At 47.4% G+C, this 27972-nt stretch overlaps 1 protein-coding gene across 1 annotated transcript; it reads left to right on the top strand.

Annotated features, from left to right (window-relative positions):
• The first annotated feature begins 119 nt into the window (after positions 1 to 119).
• On the top strand, positions 120 to 27647 carry LOC134020624 (neuron navigator 2-like). The gene is made up of 16 exons (XM_062460781.1): positions 120 to 1159; positions 4154 to 4271; positions 4536 to 4588; positions 7469 to 7541; positions 7766 to 8048; positions 8467 to 8535; positions 9063 to 9223; positions 13174 to 14314; positions 14555 to 14667; positions 17664 to 17772; positions 18999 to 19391; positions 23832 to 23927; positions 24917 to 25039; positions 25413 to 25467; positions 25818 to 25937; positions 27474 to 27647. The coding sequence occupies exons 1-16, from the start codon at positions 890 to 892 to the stop codon at positions 27645 to 27647; spliced, it is 3351 nt and encodes a 1116-aa protein (XP_062316765.1). The 5' UTR covers positions 120 to 889.
• The last annotated feature ends 325 nt before the right edge of the window (positions 27648 to 27972 follow it).

A 27972-nucleotide genomic window follows, 5' to 3' on the forward strand; every position in this document is an offset into this window, starting at 1 on the left:
TGTGTGTAGTGTGCAGTGTGGTTAGTGTGTATGTGTGTCTTTGTGTGAAAATGTGCGCTGTGCTGACTGCACAGTTTAAGCAGGCTGCTGGCCACAATGAGCAGTCCTCTGTCAGAGAGAGGAGGTGATGCCACAGCACTGGAATTGGAGTTCACCAGCAGTCAAAGAGAGACACAGCTATTACCTGTATGTCAGCCTACCTGTCTGTCTGTCTGTCTGCCTTCCTGCCTGCCTTTCCGCCTTCCTGTCTGCTTGTCACTCTGCTAATCTTTTGGGGGGGACGGAGCAGAGCTGAGTGAGTGGCAGAGCAGAGCAGACATGCACAGCTTCTCAGGAGCATGGAGAGCAAGTTTTTTCCTTTCCTGATATTTTCTTCATCCATCCATTCATTTCATACGCTCGTTCTACCTGGACTTCCACTGTGTGCAGAGGATCTATGAAGCTTACCCCTAAAGGAACATCCCTACATTCTTCTAAACTACTCTGGTTCCACCGTTCTACCTGTCTGAAGCAGGAACACCTGGCAGGAGGATTCCAGGGGAACTGGCAGTCTTGTTAGAATGCTTAGGGGGGTGAACTGGCAGCCAGACACACAACACCGCTTTCATCCCTGGAACTACTTGGGGACTTCCTGGATCCTGTGTGTGTGTGTGTGAGTATGTGAGGGAGAGAGAGAGAAAAGTGTTTTTCTTGCTCTGTGTATTCACATGTGTGTGTGTGTGTACGCCAGCTGTGGAACGTCTGTGTATGGGTGTTCCCTAGTTTTTTGCCAACCTTAAAGAAACGGGGGAATAGAGGGAGAGAGAGAACAACACTGCCTGTGTGTGACAGTGTATGTGAGCTTGTGTGGAGTCGTTTCTTAAACGGGGCGGGAGAGTGAGAGCAGAAGATGCCAGCCATTCTGGGGGTCTCCAAGATGAAGTCGGGACTTCCCAAGCCCAGACCCGTCCACAGCACCCTGCCCACCCCTCAGAAGAACGCTGCTGTTGCCTGCACAGACAGGTCCCACAGACCCAGCCAGCCCAGCCTCATCCCCCTCAAAGCCCCTATTACTAAACCCCCCCTTAAAGCCCCCCTCAGACCTGGGCATGGGCATAGGCAGGGGCAGGGCGAGGGGCCACAGTCTAAAAAGACAACCAGGAACGGAGAGGACCCTCAGGTTGGTTTGACTGACGTTGGGCAGACATTTTGTTCTAGAGGCTTCTGTGAAGATATTAGCAACTTTTAGAGTTTCAGTTGTTTATGAGTGGTCTAGCAGAATGGTGTTTGTTTAACGTGAGCTAGCAAAGGCGAGTGTGTGTGTGTGACTGGAGCTGGTGATTTCGAGTGTGTGTTTGCCGTGACGGTAACCAGGGATGGCGTGTGAGAAGTGTTACCACTATTGGTGATGAGTGAAGGGAGAACAGGTGTTCCAGAAGGAGGAGTGTGTGTTTAAGACAGAGAGTTAGCCTGAAGGATGAATGATGTGAATGTGTGTGTCAGGCAGAGTTACAAACATATGGTGCAGGTTAAAGTCTTTAGTCAGATGTCACCTCAGGCTCAGAGAGCACAGGAGTTCAGTTCATCAGAAGTGTGATCTGTGACACTTACAGGAAACATGACCAGTCACTGGCAAACCATTGGTAAACAATACAAAATAGGACTTTCTGGAGTCTGTTATACCTTATACAACTAATACTTACCTCTTAAGTGTGTGTGTGATGAGAGATGGCTGGCAGTGAAAATGCCAGCGAAAATAGCTGTCCACAGCAGTTGGGACCATATGGTAGTTGATGAAGTGGGTAGCTCAGTGGTTCAGAGCTCAGTACATTTACATTTACATTTAGTCATTTAGCAGACACTCTTATCCAGAGCGACTTACAGTAAGTACAGGGACATTCCCCCGAGGCAAGTAGGGTGAAGTGCCTTGCCCAAGGACACAACGTCATTTTGCACGGCCGGGAATCGAACCAGCAACCTTCTGATGACTAGCCCGATTCCCCAACCGCTCATTCACCTGACTCAGTAGGTGGAAGAGAGAAAGTCTGATTGGGTGTGTGAGAGAGAGACGGGGCAGGGGGGGGGGGGTTGAGATAGACAGAGAAAATCATGTAGAGAGAAAGAGTTGGACAGAGATACAGTGGACAGACAGAAAGAGGCAGAGAGAAGTAGAGATAGACAGACAGAAAAATCATGGTTATCAAAAGAATACAGAATATGTGGTCACTTTGTCAGGTGAAGTTGAAACGGAGATACCCTTTATCCTTAAATGTTGCAAATATAAAAATATAATAAAGTAATATTTCGAATTTTACCAATTATTTAAAAACTACACAAAGGTTTATGAAAGTGAGAAGCTAAGGACATTTCTGGGTGAGGGACGTACAGCGAGTATTGCGGCCAGATATGTCTTATAATGTCACAACTTGAGGGACAGTAAATAAACTATTCTGAATTGATAGACAGCAAGCCAGAGAGAGGCAGAGACAGAGATAGACAGGTATACAGATGAGCTTAAGAGATCTTCTCACCTGCTCTGGTCTATAACTGGTGGCTGATCTCTGTGAGGTGTGATAAGGATGGACACACCAGCTGCCACATATGTAAATGTAACATGGTTGTGTGAATACATGTATGTGTGTGTGTGTGTCTGTGTGTATGTGTGTGTGTGTGCATGCGTGTATGCGGGCTGACAGGTCTTGAGAAAATGGGCTTGTGGAAGGTTCATGTTTGAATGTATATTTTTCTGCATGGAAAAAAGTATTAGATGGTAAACATAACATAACCATATGTATTTCTGTCCTGGTTGTGTGTGTGTGTGTGTACACTGTAAGTGTGTGCTATGATGTGTGAAGTAGAGCAGAGCAGAGCAGGGCAGGGCAGGGTAGCTTGATGTGGTGAAGAGTATAAAAGGCAGGCCAGCGAGGCTCTTTCATTACTGCATTAGAGAGAGCAGTGGTCTGGAGCTTACTTTCTCCAACTCTGTTTGGAATGGCAGAACCATTCAAAGCTTAACTGGGCTGGGCTGGGCTAGGGCTAAGGCTGAGCTAAGGCTGGGACTGGGGCTGGGGCTGGGGCTGGGCTAAGGCTAAGGCTAAGGCTAAGGCTAAGGCTGAGGCTGAGGCTGGGCTGAGGCTGAGGCTGAGGCTGGGCTAAGGCTAAGGCTAAGGCTAAGGCTAAGGCTAAGGCCAAGGCTGAGGCTGAGGCTGGGCTAAGGCTGGGCTAGGGCTAAGGCTAGAGCTGGGTCTAGGGCCAGTGCTGGGACTGGGTCCAGGGGTGATGAGGAAGGGATAGGAAGGAGACTGGTAAGAGAGAGGAGGATGGTGGGAAGAGAGATGAGAAGGAGAGCTAGGAAACGGGGATAGGAAAAATAGTAAATGAGCGGTGGTGGGTATAGATGAAGATGTGTCCTAGGAGGAATGTAGTGACATGCTGTGTCACCTGACCTGTGGCCCACTGACACACTGGTGGGACACTGCCTGTTGTATCACTTTACTCCACTGCCCCCTAGTGGTGGCACTGCCACTCCTCATACAGAAGATCACTACTCTTCCCTTTGCTTGATTTGTGAGATGTTAAAAACGTCATTTTTCAACATTCAACTGGATTCTTCAGTTAAGATTTATTCTGCTATAGAACAAGAGTGGAGGATGGAGAGAGACCAGACAGATTGGGTTGTCAGGACCAGAAACCGAAAGAGGGGGGCGGGGGGGGAGATGGGGGAGAGAAAGAGAGAGAGGGAAAGAGAGATTGTGTGTAAGAGAGAGAGAAACAAATGGAAATAGAAAGATTGTCCTCTTGGAGTTGTTGGTGGGGGGTCTGGGGTTGACCCCCGGTGACCCGAACCACCCCTACCATGCTGTCTGATCAGACAGGCTCATGCACAGAAGGGGAGGCTACATTCAAGCACTTGATGTTGGAGGCCTAAACATTCATTTGACAACAAACATAGATTACACACACTTAAATTATTTTAAGCATTCTGTTGAGATTCTTAATCTGTGATGACTTTCATGTCTTTAAAATGTTTACTTGTTGTCCCTCTGTCTCTTTCTCTCTCTCAGGGAGTCAAGGAGTGACTAGACTAAAACGTCTCTGACTTTTGATGTACACTCTCTGCTAGCTGTGTTATCATAGGACAGATCCTGAACTTGTGTGTTCTGTTGCCGGGCAGATCTACACAGATTGGGCCAATCACTACCTGTCCAGGTCTGGTCACAAGCGCTTGGTGAGGGACCTGCAACATGATGTCACTGATGGAGTACTGTTGGCTGAGATCATACAGGTGGTCGGTAAGGACAAGCCCCTGATTTCTAGAGACCGTTGGCAATATTTTTGCTTTTCGTGTTTACTTTTGGGCAACTACAGGGTCTTGGTTTTTAATAATTTCTGGCTTGATGTCTAGGCTACTGTTGCCAAGTAAATTATATATTCATATGTACAATGTTCTCAAACTAAAGTATGACTACAGCCATTTGTTGTGTGATGACATGGGTGATGACAATATGATGTGTGTTGCATTGAACTGACATGCACTTCCTTCTTGTCCACTCCAGCCAATGAGAAGATAGCTGCCATTAATGGATTCCCCAAGAGCCAAACTCAGATGGTGAGTGTGTGTGAAGCAACGAGTTATCGCCTGCTCTCTTCTCCAGCCCTGTGTGTCAACATCCTCTCCTCGGCCCCTCTCTACACAACTCCTCTCTCTTTTCCTCTTCTCCAAACCTCAGGGGACCTGAGGTCCTTCTCTTTGACTGGAGGTCGAGGAGATATAAGGAGACAAGACTGGAGCTTGAGGATATAGGAGGTGACAATACTGGAGGTTGAGGAGAAAGTGAAGGCTATTGAGATGCTGCCCTGGCTGAACACAATCCCCTGGCCTCTGTTGGGATTCCTTGCTACATCAGCAGGATGGAGAGGAGGCATTAGAGAGGCTGTCCCCCCACTGAGTCCCATCTGCCCTTCAGTCCCCCCACCCCCATCAGCCCCACATCCCCAGGGGTCAGCTTATTTCGTTGTGGTTAATGTATTGTTGTTTAGACCGTTTTTAGCGCTCTGTGCTCTTCAGCAGGCTACAGCATTCCTGTCTCAGTCTTCTCTAATCTTCTCCTTAGATTTAAACCCAGGCTGCCTGGTCCTACTCTCTTTATCAGTCTCTGGCATTCTCTCTCCCCTCTCCCTCTCTCCCCCTCTCCCTCTCTCCCCCCCTCCCTCCCTCCCTCCCTCCCTCCCCTCCCTCACTCTCTCCCTCTCTCCCTCTCTCCCTCTCTATCCCTTCCTGTTGTGTTTTTGGTTTCATTTTTCATTTTTTGGAGCATAGTGTAATACTATAGAGTTAATATAACTAGAGGAAGCAACTTGTCTTCCAAGATGGCGTCCCCATTCATTTCTATGAAAAGTGCTCAGTGGCGCAGTGAGGCAAGCGAGAGTACGAAACTGGACCGCGCCATCTTTCCACTTCCGACTCTTCCGGTCTAGCTTTAAACAGTGGCTCTTTTTTTCCCTAGCTCCGAGACCTCGTGCACGCTTGCAACTAGCTGATAAGAATCAGAGACATGATGCAAACTTTACGGAAATGTATGCTGTCACTATAGTATTCCTTTCACTTGTTTTTTAGAAGCTATAGGGCTAAATATAGGGCTATTCTAGATGGAACTCATCACATATGTTGTTTTTTTTCTTCGTGATTTGAGTATGATTTCCAACGCATTGTATCGGATTAAATAAACTGTTAACATGAACACTTAGCTCCGTCGTTGTTCTCGCCAGGCAAAGAAATCTTAATAGTTATTTTTGTAACAGAAATCTTCCATAATGCAGACTTACCATAGCTTACTGTCAACTTTATATTCAAACGAAATGCCACGAAAATCACACTGCCTTCAATTTAACATCAGTGTAGAAATGTGGCTTGTGTTTTATATGTTCAACCTACAAAACCAATTGGTTTTGTAGGGTTAACCCAAACGCCTATTAATGGATATAACGTGATCTAACAAGACTTGGTAATAATGTAATAAATTGAGAAGTGTGTCTAAAATATAATCTACTTTATTGAACGTGCCTTTGAAAGGGGCATATTAACCGAACTATATACAAGACGTTTCCATCAGATATAAGTGGGGGTGAAACATAGTCACTGAGGACCTTCATGGTCCCACAAAAGCAGTCTGGCTTTGACACGATCAAAAAAAGAATAATGAGTGTGTTTAACAAAAGCTTCTGAAGGCAAGACTAATATTATTTAAATATATATATATCATTTCCTATTGTGGTTATCAGTTAAAGTACTATTAATCTTCGTCTTTGCTCCAGACATGTCAACAATCTATGCTCACGCTTAACATAATATAATATTTGCCATCATGTCATGAACGTTTTTACGAAAAATCAAATCTATTTTAAAATAACGGGAATAAACTATATTAACAACATTTCATGTATGTGTGACAACCATTTCCTAAACTTGCTACAACAGGGCAGGCAACTCAAGCCATTTCTTTCAGCTCCAGGTAAATCGGCTATCGGCCAATGTGAACTTTTGTGTTCGTGCCCTGTTAGTATCCGCGAGCACATTTGCATTCAACTTTTATTGACGTAAGCAAATAAATGGGGTGCTAGTTTACCCATTTCGGATTGGTTTCAAACTTAGCAAAAATCAGGAAAAAATCTTCTATGAGAAAGCTAGTAGTATGAGCCAGGTTCGAGAATCGAACAAAAATTATTGGGGGAGATAGTTTTGTAAATGTTGACTCTAGTTAATAGAATAAAAACGACCGGAAGAGTCGGAAGTCAAACACGAAATGCAATACCACCTACATCCACCGGGGCCGTTGCTTCAAGCCGAGGGGCGAGGGGTGTGGGCTTGTGTAATACCAAGTCAACCTTAAGAGACCAATACAAGTGTGTTAAAACCTCCCTCCCTCCCTCTTTTTCCTTTCCGCTTTCTCCCCTTGACTCATCCTCTATCTTTCTTTCTTTCTTCCTCCCTCTCTCCCTCCCACTCCCACCCACAGTTTTAATGACAGAGCATGTGTTTGTACATGCCTTGGTCTTGTGGTGGGCCTGAAATCAAGAAAATATGGTCATTATTAAAATAATAAGTTTCTTTATGAATGAGCTCTTTGAGAGTCATGTTGCCTCAACATGAACTCTGTAACATTTGCAGTTATTGGTGGGAAACTGGCTAGATTTCTTCTGAAGCATGTTGACATGATGGTGGTCCAAGGTTGTTAACCTAAGCCAAACGTGTTAAACTTTGAGTTTGAAACTAGTATGAGATCAAGGTAAAGAAAGAACACAGGCAGAAACAATACAGGGGTGAATTATGTAATGGACTGAATCCTCTTTTGACTTGGCTTTTTATTTTCAGTAAGGGTCCAATTGAAACTTAAAATGTTCTGCATGAGAGCATAAGTCAAGTCTAATCTATATTTCCACCCCCCTCTCTTCTCTTCTCCATTCCTCCTCCCTCCCTCCTCCTCCCCAGATCGAGAATGTGGACACGTGTCTGTGTTTCCTGGCCAGTAGAGGGGTTAACATCCAGGGTCTGAGTGCTGAAGGTGGGTTATGTTTGACTGGATAGAGCTGCTCTCTCACAGAATGCTAAAACACGATCACACTCTCCAAATGATGATACAATTCATAATATAGCAAGTTAAGAACTTTACTGAAATCAATAAACTTCTCTGTACATCTCCCCATCCTCCTCTTCTCTTCTCATCTCTTCTATTCTCTCTTCTCCTCTCTTCTCCACTCCTCTCTTCTCCTTTCCCATCCCTTCCAGAGATCTGCTGTGGGAACCTGACGAGCATTCTTGGATTGTTCTTCAGTCTGTCGAGGTACAAGCAACAGCAGCAGAAGGTTCTGAAGCAGAACTCTCACCCAGCCACAGCCCGGGATCACCTCAGCCCCAGTCCCAGCCCTGTGCGCCGCACCACCACCCCTACCCAGACTGGGCCCCATGGGACAGCAGCCTGCACCCAGATCCGGACCCAAGCTCAGGTCCAGGGCCATCTGAACAGCTGCACTGTCCCAGCTCAGGGTGTAGCAGCAGACATGCTGTCCAGGTAAGACACCTACTTCTATCAGGTACAGTTTTCAAGAGTTACAGGTTAGGGTTAGAGTTACCTAACATAACAGAGGTTAGGGTAACCTAGAGTAACAGGGGTTAGAGTTATTTAGAGTAGCAGAGGTTAGAGTTAGAGTCACTTACAGTTACAGAGGTTAGGGTAACATAGAGAAACAGAGGTTAGGCTTTGAGTTAGACTGCATTAACAAAGATTGTTAGGTTGCTTGTTCAAATCTGGTTGAAATACAGGAGCACTGATTAGAAGCTGCTGGTCTTTAGTTCTGGACATCCAAGCTACTTCTCATCTCTTCATTTAATATGCTCCAAACATTCTCTTTTCCCCCAATATCTTTCGTCTTTCCATTTATCCTTATATTTCTTATCTCTCTCTCTCTTTCTCTCTTCTACTCTTTCAGTCCTTCATCCAAGACGTCATCCCAGAGTAAAGGGTTAAAGCTTTCTGTGGTTCAGAGAAAGACGTCTAGGTCAGCTTCAATGTCTTTCCCTCTCAACCTTATAAATGTTACCCCTCTCCCTCACCCCCCTCACCCTCACCCCTGACCCTGTCACCCTCATCCTGTCACCCTCCCTTCTCCCTATCCTTCTCCTCCTCCTCACTCCTTCACCCTCTCAATCAAAGTGACTGCATGCATTCCACATATCCTGACCTGCAGACTCCAGCTCCACCTTATCTCCCCCCTGTTCTCACACCTGCTTTGGGTGTTTCTCCATAGTGCTGTTATTCCTCTGACTATAGTCTGGATTAAAACAATAGCACCATCTAGTGTACTGAATGTATAACTTGTTCCTTAAAGGCTTTGTTTTACTACAATATTATAATGATACCCACCACCTTTCACCTCCCGTAGTCACCAACTGCCTGTATGTTAAAGACTGATCTGTTAAGAGGGCCTGTACTGAACTCTTTCTTTTCTTTTGTGGTTTCTACTCTGACTGTGCCTCTTCTTCTGTGGTCTCTACTCTAACTATAACTTTTATTTTGTGGTGTCAGACTGCCAGCCCCCACCATGCGTGTGTGTGCCCCGGGCAGTGAGGGTCAACCCAGGGGTTCCCCTTCTTCCTCAGCCTCCAGTAACCGTCGCAGTCAAAGCTTCCACATCTACGACAAGCCCCGACCCGGCACACACACAGCCAGCAGCAGCTGTGACAGAGGTCAGTTAGAGCGCTTGGTCTACTATCTACTGTACCTCAAACATCAATAAAAAACATGGCTTGCTTTTTAGGGTGATCTTAAACATTATATTATTTATGTAACCAGTATTAGGTTATGTAACTGTAAACTTGTCAGGTTAAAAATAGTGGTGGTGTAGCTGTGTGTTTTGGGGGGTTCGGGAGGAAGGTGGGAACCAGCTGTTAACTGCTAACGACTTGTTTATAGCCTGATGACTCTACTGTCACCAGCTACACCATTACAGTTGCTTCACCTCAACATGAGCTGGGTCTGCCTTTAGTGTAGACACTCACACAAACACACACACACAGAAATACACACCAATGCATACACAAAAACACACGCACACACCATAGTGACAAAGTACACACACTAACAGAAACACACATACACTCACAGTACACTGCCCCCCCCATACATTCACACACTAAGCACAAAGTACGTGTGCTTTTTGAGTTTCCACATTTTGAACACCTATAATTTTCATAACATCTGTTTTGACAAAGTGCTGCTTCCATTTGACCCACAAACAAATCTATCACTTCTCGGAGACCAGTTTTTGTGCAGAAAGGCTAGGTCATTACAGGGATGTGGACAGCATGGCTTCACAGTTACTGTATACTGTGAGGGAAAGCTTTGTGGACAGATGGCCCTTCTATGGACATGTTGCTTTACAAACTGCTGCTCATATACAGACACTTTATTCTGAAACCTGGAAGCATAAAGGTTTTTTGTCAGTGGAGGCTGCTATGGTTAAACTAGCTGATCATTGACAGAGCGCTAATTAGTGTGCTTGTGGTGGAGGGAAGGAGAGAAAGGGGGTAGAGAGGGGTGTGAGAGGAGAGGTGAGTGAGAAAGGGGCGAGAGAGAGATGGGGAGAAAAATAGGGAGAGAAAGAGAAAGACAGGAATGGAGAGAGAGGGAGTGAGAGAGAGAGAGAGAGAGAGAGAGAGAGAGAGAGAGAGAGAGAGAGAGAGAGAGAGAGAGAGAGAGAGAGAGAGAGATAGAGAGAGAGAGAGAGAGAGAGAGAGAGAGAGAGAGAGAGAGAGAGAGAGAGAGAGAGAGAGAGAGAGAGAAAGGAGTGAGATCAGGGAGGCAGGGAGGGAGATGGAAGGAGCAGAGAGAATAATGTGGTGAAGAGGGAATTAGGTCAATTGTATGAAGAAATGAAGGAAGGAAGGAGAGAGAGAAGAATTAAGGTTTTTACTTCTGTGGATCTGAAGAACCAGCCAGTCAGTCTCAGGACAGGTTACACCGGTTCTGGCCACAAACACACACACATTAAATGGTTGTGTAACTTCCTTTGGAACTACTGAGAATTTCTTAATCTTGCAATCACCGGACAGTCTGGAAGGTGAGTACACAGAATGGTTCTTATATGTTAGTAATGTCTTACAGGTGTGTAATTACCAGCTATCTTATCTGGCAATAATGTCATAACAGTATAGACCCAGGGAACACTAGAAATCACGAGGATGCTGTCAGCAGGATCATTTCATGTTGATACAGATCCATAATAAAGAGGGGAAAATACTTCTCTGTCTGAGAACATAACGTCTGGTGTCTGCCATATTTACAGAAGTTCTGCAGTGTGTTGGTGCCCTCGGCCTGTCTCAGAGAACTGGATACACACACACACATCATCCACCCAGGCAGGGAAAGACTACAGCCCCTGGGTAGGGAGAGGAGAGACCACAGTCCTCTGAGTAGGGAGAGGAGAGACTTCAGCTTCAGGGTGCTTCTGTTGACATGCTGTTATGATGACTGTTTATGTCTTTTGAGTGTGTTAGAAGAAACAGAACCCTCTTGTTCTAAAAGAGGGAAAGAGTGAGAGGAGAGGAGAGTAAGGAAGAGGGAGAGAGAAGAGAGAGATATAAGTGGGAGAGAAAGAGAGGGATATTTGAGGTTGGAAGAGTGAGAAAAAGAGAAGAAGAGCAAGATTCCGGAAGAGAAGCAAAGAGTAAGATAGAAAGAGAGAGAGAGTAAGGGAGAGAGAGATAGAAAGAGAGAGAGAAACAGAGGGGGGAGTGAGAAAGAGAGAGAGAAAAAGTAATGGAGAGAGGAGATACAAGGAATGAGAGAGGAGTAGGCTGTAGGGGAGTGAGTCTCAGATGAACGTCTCATGACTACCAGAGTGCTGTAGATGAAGTAGATGACTGTGTTAACAGTCTCTGGTTCAGACTCTTCAAGACAGCTGCACTGCTGAGTCATTAGAAACAAACCTCTAACTGGTAGGTGAACGCTTATGTTTATTTGTTGTGGTTGTTGATTTACCTCTGACTGTTAATGTGTAGGTTTGTTTAGGAGAGGTGGTTGAGTTCCTTTCCTAGCCTTAGGGTGTTGGGAAGGTAAGGTATAAATTATTAAATATTTTAAAATCTAGATGGTCACTTATCATAGGAATGCTGACACTGGTCTGCACAAACGTCTACATACTTAGTTCAGGGTGTGTGTGTATTGTGCAGGTATATATGAGTATGTGTCTGTTGGTGTGGGTTTGTGTGTGTGTCTATGTATGTGTGTGGGTGTGTATGTGTGTGAGGGAGTGAGTGTGTTCTGTGTGTATATTGTGTGTGTGTGTGTGTGTGCATGTATAAAATTGTATACGTGTGCTTCTGTGTGTGTCTGTGTGTGTGTGTGTGTGTGTGTGTGGGGGGGGGGGGGGGGGTAGTAAGTGATGATTAACTACAGTAGTTTGAAAAGACCATTTTGCATGAGTGACAGGCAAGGCTCTATCTAACTGCACTCCAACTGTAAACACTCCCGGCCCTCAGATGGCAGTTAGGGTCTGAATCTGTCTGGTGTGCAGCTGTCAGCAGCAGGTCATGTTTTCTCACTTGAGTTTTTGTGTTACATCCGTGAGGTCTGTATCTTTTGAGATTTTTTTGGAGGTCTCTTGAGAGACCATATTTCTAGAGGGCAGGTTTGTTGTAGAGAGACCATCTCTCTGGAGGGCAGGTCTGTGACTGGGAGAGATCATCTCTCTGGAGGGCAGGTCTGTGACTGGGAGAGATCATCTCTCTGGAGGGCAGGTTTGTGACTGGGAGAGATCATCTCTCTGGAGGGCCGGTCTGTGACTGGGAGAGATGATCTCTCTGGAGGGCAGGTCTGTGACTGGGAGAGATCATCTCTCTGGAGGGCAGGTCTCTGACTGGGAGAGATGATCTCTCTGGAGGGCAGGTCTCTGACTGGGAGAGATCATTTCACTGAGGTCTGCTAAGTGAGGAATACTATGTCTGTCGTACTTACTGTGCTTGGTGTTATGGAGGTTATACACACTAAAACATTTGTATACTAATGGAGTTTAAATTCTGTATATTATAATTTGTAAGTTACCTATAATTTGTAAGTTAGGGAGTCAGATGGCTGAGCGGTGAGGGAGTCGGGCTAGTAATCTGAAGGTTGCCAGTTCGATTCTAAGCCGTGCCAAATGACGTTGTGTCCTTGAGCAAGGCACTTCACCCTACTTGCTTCGGGGAGAATGTCCCTGTACTTACTGTAAGTCGCTCTGGATAAGAGCGTCTGGTAAATGTACCTTGTGAGGCATTAGCATGTGTTTTTGAGTTGAATAACCATGGATGTTTACAGGGAGTCAGGTGGCTGAGCGGTTAGGGAATCGGGTTAGTAATCTGAAGGTTGCCAGTTCGATTCCCAGCCGTGTCAATTGACGTTGTGTCCTTGGGCAAGGCACTTCACCCTACTTGCCTCAGGGGAAATGTCCCTGTACTTACTGTCAGTCGCTCTGGATAAGAGCGTCTGCTAAATGACTAAATGTAAATGTAAATGTTTAACGGATGCAGATTTTTATATTTTTTGTCTGACTATTTCTGACATGTTACAGAAATGCAGACATGCATGTATATGTACAGTATGTAGTATTTAGATATGTTAAAGTGTGTGTGTGCACGTACTTGTGTGTGTATCTCCACAGAGAGAAGCACCACCGCCTCTCCTATCATGACAGAGCTGGCTCCATCTCCAGCTCCCTCTTCCTCCTCCTCCTCTTCCTCCCAGGCCAATGCAAGCATCAGCAGCAAGGCCTGGAGAAGCAAGTCCCTCAGCGCCAAGCACAGCTCCACCTCCGTCCTGCTCTCCGTCAAACAGGACCTTCCGCCCTGCCAAGCCCCGCCCCCACAGGCCTCGCCCCATCAGGCCCCCCTGGAGGTGCCCTCCAAGGTCATTGCTCAGAAGTCCATGCTGGAGAAACTGAAGCTGTTTAACAGTAAGTCAGGCTCTAAGGGAGGAGGCAGCAGTGTGGGTGCCAGGCCAGAAACCCCACCAGGCCTGGACCCAGAGAGGGGGCAGAGGGGCCAAAGCTGCCCCGGCCTAGAGCTACACTTGGAGGTGGAGGGCAACTCAAGGCCCCCCAGCGCCATAGCGAGGTCCACCACCCCCACCTCTACCTCCTCCACCGCCTCCAGCCCCAAGCTGGCCCTGAAAGGCATTGCTCAGAGGACCTTCAGCCGAGCCCTCACCCCCAGAAGGAGCTCCCTGAAGCCTGGGGAGAAGGACAAGGCCAGGCCCAAGGAGAGGGACAAGGCAGGGGGGAGCTCCAGGGCCGGAGGGGGCAGCTCCAGGGCCGGGGCTGGGCCTGAGGAAGAGGGACCTGGGGAGGGGGCCAGGCTGGAGGGGGTGGGCTCTGAGGCAGAGAAGAAGAACACCAAGATCTCCAGTCTCATCCCTAAGGGTGGTAAGATCGGCAGCACTACGAAAGAGAGCTCCAGTCCCAGCTCAGCCCTGGCCGGGACTGGCATCCCCAAACCTGGAGGCAAGGCAGGGAAGGCCTCTGGCTGCGGCGCTCCCTCTGGTGGCAGAGACGGGGAACTGCGGGGGAGAGTGAGAGCCAGCAGCGGGCTGTCTGTCCACAGGGCTCATGTAGAGAGCAGGAGCTCCAGCCCTTGTTCTAGCCTGGGCTCCTCAGAAAGCCGGTGTCCCCACCACCTCAGTGGGGCTGCAGTGCCCCTGGTGGCCAGTGAGGGTGCTACGCTGATGACCTCCAGCATCCAGCTGCCTCGTCCTCAGCAGCTCCACAGTCACCCCAACACCGCCACGGTGGCTCCCTTCATGTACAGGTACACCTGCTGAGGGGATGTGTCTGTAAACAATATATGTACTCTATGTTGTATATTCTGGAGTATTGACACAATTTATCTCATTGTAGTTTGCATACAGAGAAAAAGAGACAGAGAGAAAGCGAGACTCAGAGGGCATAGAGAATAAGTGATATTGAGAGAGGCAGAGGCAAAAGGAATGAGAGAGAGAGAAAGAGAGATGCAGCATGAGTAATCTTCCTTCTTGTCTCTGGTGTTAAGGTCTCAGCCAGACGTTACCGAGGCGATACTCTTGGAGGCAGGATCACAGGAGGGGAATGGAAGGCCTGTAGCTTTCAGCCAATCAGCACACAACTCTCTAGAGGACCTCACAGGTAAGGCAGAGTCACCTGTTAGTATTTAAATGTCACAAGCCTTTCACACAACAACTCAAAAACCTCAGGCCAGCTTCAGGGGACTCTAACCAGTAAGACTCTGCAGCAGTGGAATGGTGCTGCAGGTATCCTTGCTTTGAACACTGCACACTGAAGATGGCTGCCATGCATTGACAGAGAAAAAGAGCTCTTAGAAAAATGTGAAATCCTGTTTTCCGATGGAGTGGTGTACTGTGTGCGTCAGACTGAAAGTGTGTTTGATTGAACAAAGACACACCAGTTGCCACTCTTGGCAGTACCCCATTAGTTCTGTAGCGCATGGCAAACTAGTTGAAGCAAACCATAAGTGTTGAAATCAGGCTGTGCTGAGAAGGGTCAGCCTTTGGTGAGAGGTTTGTTTTGACTGTGGAAGTGACTGTTGACGCTTAGCTGGTAACATTGTGCCAAGGTGCCTCAAACCAAGAAAGAGAGAAAGAGAGCAAGAGAGAGGGGTGAAGAGGAAAGAGGAACTATTGGGGAAAGGGAGTGAGCAAGATGGACAGAGCAAGAAGGAAAGAGAAAAAGAGAGAGGGCATGGGGGCTGGGTCTGACTGAATGGAACGAGAAAGCTCATCTACATGTTAAAGGCTATGGATGTCACCAAGTTGCCAAGGCTCCTAGTGTGACTGTGTGTGAGTATGTGTGTGTGTCACTGTGTGTGTGTTCATGTATTTCATTTCGAGGGTGACTGGACTGGAAGTTTTTTCTCTTCTCTGTAAGATAGCTGTGAAGGCAGAACATAGCTGCAGCAGAGGAAGCTGTACCAGCCTCCTCCTCTTCCTCAATAAGACACAGGACTGACAGGTTCCCAGGAAGACCAATGCTCATAATGTTCCCAGGTCAAGTTCTGCAGGATCTAACATCACCAGGACAGGGTTTGGGAAATATTAGTCCTTTGGAGAACCGGGACCTACATCCAGAGATGCTTTCTGAAAGGAAGATGATCCCATCAGATGGCCAAATCAGGGAAGAAGAGGTAGGGCACAACATAACCAGAACTAGTGCTACAAGCAGCCTAGCTCTGGGAACTGTTAGTCGGGCTCAGTCCAGTCTGTATCAGGACCAGGACCAAGACCAGAACCAGGACCAGGACCAGTGCCAAGACCTGTGCTGTGGGACAGTTTGGGAATCGGATCTGGATTTTGAAATTTGCTGTGTGGGAGAGACGGAAAGAGGGGTGATGGGGAGAGGGGCCAGTGCCAGTGGATGGGCCAGCCAGCCTGGAGGAGGAAGAGAAGGAGGACGAGGAGGAAAAGAAGCAAGAGGAGGGGTAGGAGGAAGCAGAGTCAGAGGACTAGGCTGGTCTGAAAAGACTTCAGTAAGAGGGTGTGTGGGTAGGGGGGAGGGTTATGAGGAGTGTGTTCCCCAGGATACTGAAGCAACTGGGATTGAACCACCTGAGCTTGGTCTGGGGCGAGACTGGAGGAAGTTGTTGGGGGGGCAGGGAAGGAGGGGTGTGGAGAGGAATCATGGTGAAGGGATTCATGGTGACCTTGAGACCCTGTCAGAGACTGCCAGGTCAGGGGTCAGGGCCAGGACCAATCAGGTGGCCTTGGAGGAGGAGCTGGAAGACTGGTCCAGTCATAGCTGTGTGTTCCAGGTGCACCTGCAGCACACACGTGTGTTACAGCACATGTGTGCTTGGGACGGCATCGCTCGGATCAACCAGGACATCCTCCTCACTGTCCTGGATATTTACGAGAAACACGACAGTAAGAATCTCTCTCTATCTGTCCACTCCCACAGTGACACCATCCAGAGAAAGATCCGAGTGAGAGAAACAGGCAACAGAGGGATAAGAGAGAGACAGGAGAGAGAGAGAGAGGAGCGAGAGGTTCTCCATCTCAGTTTTCCCCCAGCCTGCTGCCTGTCTGGTAGCAGGGTTTAGTTGTGTTGCAAAAGGCAGGTTAAGCCTTGTGAAAGGAGCTGTTTGTGCTCCGCAAGCCTCCTGGAATGCCTGCACAGGGAGTGCACACACACACACACACTCACACAAACGCAAACATGTACACGTACACACACAGACACTCGACACTAAGCACACACACTCAGGACACCACTCTACACAGTTTTTCCACGCCACTATGGGAGCCAAGCCAGTACAGCTTAATATTTGTGTGTGGGGGGTCCATGAATGTATGTGGTGTGTGTGTGTGTGTTTATGTAGTTGGAAGCTCCCTCCTCCCCTCTCATTGTAGGAAAGTACATATTAATCTCCCCAGCCAAGCCCTCCTCTCACCTACACCTCATGTGTGTTAGGAGCTCTGGTGATTAGCAGCCCTACCGTTTTTTCAGCCTGAGGGCTTAATTCTACAGCACGGGGAACAAGAACTTGTTTGCAAAGGTATTTTATGGACCTATATATGGGAGTCAGATGGCTGAGCGGTGAGGGAGTCGGGCTAGTAATCTGAAGGTTTCCAGTTCGATTCCCGGCCGTGTCAATTGACGTTGTGTCCTTGGGCAAGGCACTTCACCCTAGTTGCTTCGGGGGGAATGTCCCTGTACTTACTGTAAGTCGCTCTGGATAAGAGCGTCTAAATATAAATTTTACATTTAAATTTTGTAAATGTAAAATGTATATAAACAGCGTTGCTCTTCAGAAGAGATATGCAATGTGGCAATTTTGCAGCGTCGTAAAGAAGTTTTGATTTTGTTGCCCTGAAGGAGTACTGTGTAGTTTATGCTCTATCCAAGCCATGGACAGGCTTGTGTTTTACTTTGAGTGTTAATAGTTTTCTTTTCAGAGGAAGCTCACATACTAAATGTCTGGACAAGCCTGTCAGGTGTTTGATCCATCGGCCGCTGCTGTTCCACATTCTCACAGCGGTCCTGTGTGTGATGGTGCTGCAGTTGTAGTTTCTACAGGAGCTGGGAGGATGCTGTAACATCAGAACAGAGCCATGGATTTGGCGTGTGTTCTAGCATGTTCTAAAAGCGGTTCTACCTGCTACTGCTAGGTGAGGATCCGGAGGCCCGTCGCTTGCGGACTGTGAAGAACATCGCTGACCTGAGACAGAACTTGGAGGAGACCATGTCCTGTCTGAGAGGAACGCAGATCAGCCACAGGTAGGCCCCTGTGTGTGTGTGTCTGTGTATGCCTGTGTGAGCTTGTGTGTGTGTGTGTGCGTGTGTGTGTATCTGTGCATTGTGACATCCTCAGAGGGTCAGACCAGGATCAGCAGTCCAAGCTGCCTGACAGCCCAGGCGTGGGCGGCAATTTGTAACGAATAGTTTCCGTCTCTACAGTCAGATTGGAGAGGGCTCAGAGAGAGGGCTCAGCCATCTGAATCTCTGGTTGTCACAGCACCCATGAGTTTTGTGTGTGTATGTGTCCTGCACTTTTAGAATAACAGTGATTTTAATGCTGGGAAAGGTCCAACTTAAGGATCTAAAATTATCTAACCCTGAAGAGAGACTTCTCAGCGCACTGAAGTGTTTTTACTTCTGCCCATTCTTTATTTTTAGAATGAATGTCACCCCCTTTAGGTCACACAAAGCCAGCGCAGCCCCAAATTCACCTAGTGACCCACCAGTCAAGAAGGACAGTGGCGGAGCAGAAGGGGGAAGTTTCAACATGACATTAATTCAGACTGATGTGGGAAAGGAGCATTTTAAAACGCGTTTGTTTTGTTGTTGGTGTCAGCCTTTGGCTCTAGAACAGTTAACATGAGCCAGTCAGGTGGGGGGGGGGGGGACTCCACAAGTCTCCTGGGTGATTGACAGCTAGACCGGGGGATCAGATGTGCATGTATGTGTGTGTGTCTAAAGGGGTGGAGGGAGGCAGGAACGGAGGGGCCGGGTGTCCTGCTTTGTTTCTGACCCTGATGAGTCTGAAGTGTCTCTGGGACGCCCACATCCTGGACCTCTTTTCACGGTCCTGCGTGAGCCGGCCCCCTGGAGTCACCTGACACTGGGCTACAGGAGGAGTCCCCACCCCATGTCGATGATGGAAGGATGAAAAAAAGGTTTAATAAAGAAATGATAAAAAATAAAGAATAGAAAGCTGTTATGGTGGGATGCTATGAAAAGAACTGCCTTCTCTTTACAGTGACAGAAATGTCTCCTCTCTGTGGGCTGGGAGGACTAGCAGCAGGGGGTGGTGTGTGTCTGGCAGGCTGGCTGGCTGGGTTCACTGCCAAAGCTGTCAGATGGTTGCAAGACTCACACTCCCTTCATCTCATCTCTTCCTCTTCTTCTTTCCCTCTAACATTTCTCCCTCTCCTCCTTCCCCCTTTCTTCGCTCCCCCTCTACTTCTCTCTCTCCCATCTCTTTCTCTCCTGTGTCCCCCCAGCACTCTGGAGACCACTTTTGACGACAGCGTAACCACGGAGATCAGCAGAGGGGGAAAGGCTATCCTCAACATGCCCCCTCGCCCAGCCTCCACGTTACCGTGGCGACTTGGTGGGTCCAGCCCCCGTCTCCAGGCGGGCGACGCCCCTTCAACAGGAGGCGGCTACGGGGTGGCGGCGAGGGGTGGAGTTAGTCGCGCTCTGACCCCTAAGGGGGGGTACCTGCGGAGACACTGGCCAGCGGGGCGGGACATAGATGACCTCACCCCCGGCCATGCCCTCCTCTTGGCAGATAAGATGGAGGAGCTGGAAGGTATCACCGTGCAGACAACGGGGTACGTTAGCGACGGGGAACTGCTGGGGAAGAACGCCAGGATGGATCACATGACTAGCGGGTGAGTCTGACACTGCTGTGGTCTCACACCTGGTCACTATGGCGATGCATTTTGTCACTATTGTGATAAATGTTGGATCAGTAGGCATTCCATCATCTGTGTTTCTATTAGTTAGTGGAGCAGTGATATGCACAAATAACTAAGTGTATCTTCAGCTCCACTGATTAAATACTCTGGCAAGTGCGTTGTCCTTTTCTGGTAATAGCAGTACACTAGGTGGCAGTGTTTATACATATTCCATCCTAATGCATCTTGCGGATTCCTTTTCACTTGTTTCTCCCCTGTTATTCACAGTTCATCCTGATAGTACAATACCCAATGGCTGGGTCATGCATATTTTGTACTTTGTACTTTGAACTGTAACTGCCCTTGCAAATATGCCCTGATGCATGCAGTATACATATAACTGGGACATCAAGTAACGGTGGCTTGAACTGGCACAAACAGGTTCACGTCGGTCCACTATGTCCAAGTGCCTCTTCCGCTGCACAAACCCCTAGTTCTTCAGCTCAAAAACCTCCTATCAAAGTAATTTACTTGCTTACTTACATGTTACTTAACAAGTCTTCTTGGTCTAATGGTGGACCTTACTGGAACAGGTTTGAGACCAATGTCAGACTGCTAGTTAAGTACAGGTTCTGTGTGACCTACGAGCCCGGGGCTGACCCAGGAGTGTGTGCATGTGAGTGTGCATGTGCGTGTGTGTACGTGTGTGTACAGCCTCCAGCTCCACTTCTGCTAGTGACACAAAGGCAAACTGGAGCTTCTCTCTGTGGCGTGTCAATGTTTCTCAGGACGCTGTAGGCATGTTAAGCCATGTTTACACTGGTGTGGAGCGTGCTCAATACAAAATGGATTATCAACCTATTTTTGTCTTTGTCACAAGAGGAGTTCTGGGGAAACAGTTTGTAGATAGACTGTGTAGATAGAGGGTGTAGATAGAGTGTATAGATAGAGGGTGTAGATATGGTAGAAAAGTGTATGTGTGCACTAAGGAGAGTAGACAGGGTATTGAATTTATAAATAATCTGGCCTTTGTGCTGCGGAGAGAAGGGGGTCATGGGAAATATGTTCTGTGGCCTGAGATGAGTGTGAGACTGTCCGAGCTCTCAGGGTACTGGGATACTTACATACTGTATTGAGTCCCCTTGTTAACCAGGGCTCAACACTCACACACAGAGAGAAGTTCCTGCTTTCCTCTGCCTTTGTGCCACCAGCAGAAGTGGAGCTGGAGGCTGTACACACACACACACTTACATACATTCTTTGTTTAACTACTATGTATATACTGTATATATGAGACTGACAACGAGAGAAAGAGAAAGATATAGACATGCACAGAGGGATAGAAGTATAGGGAGAAAGAGAAAGATAGACAGAGGTCTACATATCCCCAGGTGTCTAAAAGGTTCATATGAATCCCCACAGTGAGGTGAATCATGTAATGGAGATTTAAAAGCAGGTTAGGATGTGTCTGTAGATAGTCATCACACACACACACATTTTACCTGCAGTAAGACACACACTATGCTGATGGGACACAATAAGTGGTATAATTTGCTTGCACATCTGTGGTCATGTTCAAACAGGCAGCTCATTTGTGTGACTGTATCTGCTTACCCCAATAACAACCCCCCAGCATTTGTGTAATTGTGTAACTGTCCTTCCTTTCTGCCTGCCTGCCTGCTTGCACTGGGTATAGTTCAGTGGTAGAGCATTTGACTGTAGATCAAGTGGGTTCAGATTTGAATCCCCTCCTGTATAACGCTTCAGATAAAAGCGTCTGCTAAATAAACACATTATTAGCTCGACAACAACCCTCCAGGTTCTGTGTAACTGTGAAGATCATGCGACTAACAAAGTCATGTTTTAGTGGTTGACAAGGCTTTTATACCTGTGTTTTTGCTTACAGTATCTAGCTACATACCATAGGTCTACATTCTGTATGACACAACCCAGGGGTCAATTGCCAGCATAGCTACTCATTAGTACAGGACAGATACAGTATAGACGCCACAGAGGATGCCAAGCTGCGACCTTTAACCTGAGCCAGGTCGTGTGTGCTCAGCCATGGCCCTCAGAGGTCAGGGCCCATAGGGGTCTGTGGTTGTAATGTAAACAGCCTTCTGAAGCTGCACGAACCAACCTGCTGTTTAGTGACTAGGGTTAATGGGTAAACCTGAACACACTAACTCACCCGCACACAGACCACAGACAGACAGACACACACACACACACACACAGACACCAAAACGCCTTGAACAAACACAAACACAGAAACGCTCATGAACACATACACACAGAAACGTACATGAACGTGCTTGAACGCACGCACGTGAACACACACACATGAACACATGTGAACACATAAACAACACAATAAGCGTACTCTTGCAACTTATTGACTATAACTCATGGACTTTCATCCTTGAAACAGAAACATCAACATCGGATCATTAGACGGTTAGAGACACGATGATGTTTTCCCTCGCCTGTCCTCATCCTGCTATCATCAAGAGGGCTGATGTTCCAGTTTGGTCACCTACATGTCTGCAAGAGAATGTGGTTATTACCACTATCATTAAAAAAAATCTTTAATTTAGCAGACACTTTTATTCAATGCAACACACAGTGGGAAATTCCATTATACTACGTCTTGCTCTAAGTAAAACACTCTACAACTGAGCTACATTCAACAGTTTGCCATTCAACTAAATGAGCTGTGCTGTGAGTCACCTCTGGTGTGTCTATTGGGAAAGAAGGTTGATCTCACATTATCATACTTAGCCAGTGTTTCCCACAGGAGGGTTGTGGTTTGTTTACAGGGAAAACCTAGCACACACACACACACACACACACACACACACACAAGCACACCCTTAAAAGATCATGGTTTGTTACCTGCCGGGCAGGTTAGTCAGCACTGGGGGAGGATTCAGCAAACAGGGAGGGAGGTAGATATACAGGCACACAGAAATATAGGCTGGCAGGGAGGAGGGAGGGAGGGGGTGAGGAAGGCAGGTTGGGAAAGAAAGAGGTAGCATGCAAGAAGGTAGGGAGGGAGGAAGGGAAAGTTGGAGGGAGGAAGGGGGAAAGAGGCAGATAGAAAGGCGGGGGAGCAATGGAGGGGGGAGTGGGGAGGGAGGGAGGGAAGGGGGATGGCTTGTTCTTATCACAGGAAGTAGAGCTGGCTTGACTTCATGCTAGTGCTGCCTATTCTAATCTCTACCCCCCCCCCCCCCCCAACACACACACACACACAAACACATACACACTGACCCCCGCTTTCCCCCCCCCTCCACACACACACCCCAGGGGAGTTCCCATCAGCCCTCCCCTTCACCATAACGGGGGATATGAAGGGGAGGGCTGAGGGGGGAGGTGGGGGAGGGCTTCTCACTCTGTCTCTCTCATCAGAGAGACAGAGTGAGAAACAGAGAGAGAAACACTAATAGAGAGAGAGCCAGAGAAAAGATTCAAAGAGAGAGAAAAAAAGATAGACAGCAAGAGAGAAGAAAGAGTAAGCAGAGAAAGAAAGAATGATGGAAAGAAAGAACTAGTTGGATGACCATCTTGTTTTGTGGTCAGTGCTTCACCACAGCCTGTCCTGGTCTGCATGTTTCAGGATCTTCAGACAGACACAGAGGTATTTAGAAATGGTCATATGGTCAATGGAATTGAAATATGACCAGACTGATTAGTAGCATGAGATTATACAATGATGTGCATGATGATTTGACTGTGACTGGTTCTATATTTATCTGTTTGGAGGAGATAGTCCATCTTTGGATGTTTAGTTTTGGTTTCCTGTCCAGTTGTGTGTTAGCTACAGGTAGTACCTCTGAACCAGACTTCTTAATGAGTTTTCACAGGTTAGAACCACTGTGCAACTCCATGACAATGCCAGCTGGGTCACCCTGGTGTAGCGTGCTTCAGATTACACCAATCAAGACATGAATGGCTCTGCCCTAATCTTACTCTAATCCCAACCTGGTAATCCCTGATCTGGGGGCATGGTAACAGGACACCAAAGCAGGTGACTGAGGAGGGTAAACAGTGGTGGGTGAGTCCATGTTGACAGATACGTAACTGGAGAGGTTTGAAAGAGATCACCTACACCTTCTGTATTCAGAACAGGGAAGTTTCCGGAACATTCAACTGGTTCATTCTGCTTAACTGAAGGCTCTGGTTGGGTTCACGCAGGTTTATTCAGGTTCATGCAGGTTCTAACTGCTGCTCTGTTGGGGAAACAGAGGGTGACCCTTTGTGAAGTGGGACAAACCTAGAGGCTTGTTTGGGTTGTTGTGTAGGTTGTTCGATAGACTGACAGCAGTGTATGTGTGTGTGTGTGCGTGTTTGCATATTCATGTGTGTGCATGGGATGTATGCTTTGTATGTGTATGTATGAGTGCGTGTCTGTATGTGTGCGTGTGTTCTCAGCTACATGACGGCCGGCGGGGGGGGTATATACACACAGCGTCCGGCCAACAAAGAGGTGCTCCAGCACACCACTACGAGCCACGCAGACACAGACAGGTAGGTCACATGACCTGACTCAACCCTAACCATGACCATAACCCAAAAACCTAACCTGAACCCCAAACCTAACCCTAGCTCCTAACCCTAAAACTATCCCTAACTCCTAACCCCAGCCCATACTATGGTTCTAATCATAGCACTAATTCTAACCCTAACCTTGAACCCTTTAAATCCTCAGAGAAATAACACTGGAACTTGTCCAAGTTCTTGGACAAAGAAGATGTCCCCAAAAAAATGAATTATCCTTGTTTAGTATCATTCAGGAGACTTCCGGTCCCCACAAGAATAGTTAAACAAGGCTACACACAAGCACACACCCTTTAAGGCAGCTGAAGGTCCTGTCATAACTACTCATACTAAATCTCAGACTGGACAGATCAACAGTGAATTCAGTCTAGCCTGTCCACACCAGTGCTCTGGACCTTTGAGAGATTACAAAGATTACCAGTGAGTCTGACCTTGTGTTGTTGTGGATTAGAACCCTGGCCTGCCAAGTGCTCCAGGAGAATGTTGATTCCACCAATAGGATCACAGCAGGGACAGGCAGCAAACAGAGCAGTCATTGTTGGGTGACTGAGTGAAAACAGAGTGATTGTTTTTCTCTGCATACAGTGCTACAGGCGTTAGATCTTGTCACACACACACGCACACACACATTTCCTAGCATTGCTCCACTTAAACTTTAATCTCCCTTGATGGGAAGTGCAGCGAATCCCCCTAGTGGGGTTTCAGGTGAAGTGCAGTCTGAGGGACTGCAGTCTGAGGTATTGTAGTTTGAGATACAGCATTCTGAGGTACTGCAGTCTGAGGGACTCTTGTCTGAGGTACTCCAGAGTTGCTCTACCTCCCAGCGCTCTGTGGGGCTTCTCTGTCTGATGGAGAGGATAGGCCAACGCTCCACCAAACAAAAGGCAGACAGTCTCCTGCTTACTGACAAAACAACGGGGCTGCCCTGACTTATTAATGCGGCTGTCTGCTTCTGTTAGCGTCATGGGGGAGGATACAGACTGCAGACAGATAGAGCCTGACAGGGTGTGGCCTCCCACAGAAAGCACCATGCTGGACTGTGTGTGCTGCAGAGAGATCAAAAGGAGGCTCCAGGCGCTGAGGTGGGAGATATTGTCATTCTGTGTTTTTGGGGATTAAACTGCGTAAATATAGCGAAAACATCTTTTCAGAAAGCACAATCCTGCCTTCTCCTCCATGCAGGATACTAGTCAAATGGACATGAATAAGCAGGACAGCATACCTGTGGTGTGTGGCATGTGCTCACCTGTGGGAGATATGGTCCACCTGGAACTGCTTCCTCAGGCTACCTCGAGTGCTACTTACATTAGCCTGGGTACAGACTGCTCTTTATCTTTCAGCAGGTGTGTATGTGTATGTGTGGATGCCTGTGTGAGTGTAGAAATCTGTATGTGTGTGTGTGGTGGGGGGTTCCTGTGTGTGTGTGTGTGTGTGTGTGTGTGTGTGTGTGTGTAGGTGCTCTGCCTCTCAGGACATCAGCTTTGCCCTGCAGCTCTATGCTGTCCGACCTGTCTGGACATAGTCTGCCTCTCTCTACCCTCAGGCATGTAGAATACCATTACAAAGATATGCACACACACACACACACACACTCACACACACACACACACACACACACAGTGAGGTAATTTCCAGGGTAAGAAGAATGGAAGGGAATGTGTGTTTGTGTGCGTGTGTTTAAATATGTGTGTGTGAGTGTGTATGACGGGGTGTCTTTCAGGCTTGGTTCAGAGTAATCAGAGTGTGTAGATTATGTGTGGTGGTGTGTATGAATGCAGACCGGTCCCAGCCTTGGGGCAGTGCTCCAGACAGGGACAGGGATGTGGTAATCAGGTAACCTGATCCCCTTCGCCACTACAGACAGGCTATGCTCCCATCTCCCAGTCACAGGAGACACTACAGTCACACAGCCAGCCAGTCTTTCACATGCTAACGTTGTCTGAAGACCCCGTCCTGTCAGCTCTGTCTGACTGTGCTGAGGTAGAGACATACACTGTCATAGAGTCTAGGCTGGACATAGTCCTGACATTATTATTTATTACTGCCCTCTACTGTATCTCTCTACTGTATCCCTTTGTATCTCTTTTTCCATCACTCTCTTTCACTCTCTTTCTCTGTTCTTTTGTTTCTGTATTTAGCACATGTAACACATCCTCCTACACTTCACACACTGGTACCTATTGTAGTGTATGGAGCAATATTTGTGTGTGTGTCTGTGTGGGTGGTGGTTGGGGGGGGGGGGTGTGACTAGGACCAGGAGACTGGGCCCTTGGCCAAATACACATTAGTATTCAGATGATGATGATCAGTGAGAGGCATTTATAGAGGAGCAAGAGACAGAGGATGCAGAGCACATGTTGAGAGAGAAAGAGAGAGAGACAGACACACAGCCCTACAGCACACCCAGTCTGAGGTGTGTAAGGAGAGGCTTCAATGTGGGCGGCAGTGTGCTGGTAGATTTGGGTCCTCCTGTTGTGTCTGAGTCTGGCTCAGGAGAGGTGGAACACAGATAGAGGAGAGAGAGACAGATGAAGAGATATATAGAAAAGGAAAGAGAATCAGAGGCAGAGAGAGAGGGAGAGAGAAAACAAAGAGAGAGAGGAAAAAGAGATTAAGACAAAGACTTAAGAGGATAGGAGATATGAGAGGAGAGATGAGGATGCTGATAGAGGTGTTCAGTGTCCAGACTGTCTGGTACCTGTTGACTGCAGCTCAAGTCTGGGACTGACTGGCAGGGAGGAGGAGTTTACCTCAGGGAGGACAAGGGACACACACACACACACACCACACACGGGTGAGGAACCAGATGAGGACTGGCGTCCACTGAGAACTGGAGCTTTTATTATAGTCTGTCAAGTAAGTGTTTTGTGTTTCAGTACTGGATACATTGTGTGAGAAAGTGTTTCTGAACATAAGTGGTGCATCTGTGTGTTGATATTGTGTCTAGCACAGACCCTAACTCCTCCTACTAGAGGCAGTCTGTTAGACAGACAGGCAGGCAGGCAGGCAGGCATGATTGTGACTGTGTGGTGAATATAACAGTGGTGTATAAAGTCTATCTTATGAACTCTAGAGAGGTCAATGTTTTCTCAGGAGTGAACAACAGTCTGGTCAGACAGACACTACAGTCAAAGAAAACATGCAGAATAGTGTTCCTTTGTGCAGGAGGACTCAGAGAGCCAGAACACGGAGAGTGTTTATAAAGTGAATTAGTGCTGTGGTGCTGTCAGCCTCCTCTCTGCTTGCCTGCCCCCAGGCCTACTGTTGGCTCAGCTCTACTCTCTTCTGCTCTACTCTAGAGTAGGGAGAGAAACTACTCTAGAGAAAAAAGTGTATTCTTATCAGGAACACTACAACTCCCAGAATCCTCTTGGAAACTTTAAGTAGCATGACCCTCGGCCAGACAAACTCAGATTAGCTTATAAAGAGACACTATAAACATATACTGAAGAGACTAGATTTTACAAACACTGTAGCTTCATTAGGAATGTTATTCAAGCATGGTTGTCCACCCAGGGTGAGAAGCTACAGTCAGATATGTTCTGTGTTGTGGAGAGAAACGTGAAGGCCTCTACAAAACAGCTCTCGACCCGTGGACCTCGTGCTCAGAAGAAGAGCAACCTCCTCTTCAGGCCTCCCAGCATGCTTGTGAGAAGCAGCTTTGTCTTCCAGCTCCTCAGGCTGGTCTGAGTACAGCTGCCTCTCACCCTCCTCTAAGGTAATTGAGAGCTTTAGACAATAGTCCTTAATTACCCCCAAAGAGGACTAACACCCCAAACCTCTGGCCATTGGTATGATAATGAGGGGGTGTGAGGAAGGAGGTGACGGAGGGAAGCAGGGAGGAAGAATGAATTCATGTCACCTCGCTAGCCTCTAAAACTGAAACCCTAACTGAACCACAGGAGCTGGAGAGAAGGGGATTAGAATGAATGGAAGGAAGGATGAGTGTTCTATTATCTAATTATTCCTCATGGCTCTGTCACTCTGCTCTCTCTCTCCCTCTCTCACTCTTTCT

This window comes from Osmerus eperlanus, chromosome 5 (assembly GCF_963692335.1).
Source record: "Osmerus eperlanus chromosome 5, fOsmEpe2.1, whole genome shotgun sequence".
NCBI lineage: Eukaryota > Metazoa > Chordata > Actinopteri > Osmeriformes > Osmeridae > Osmerus > Osmerus eperlanus.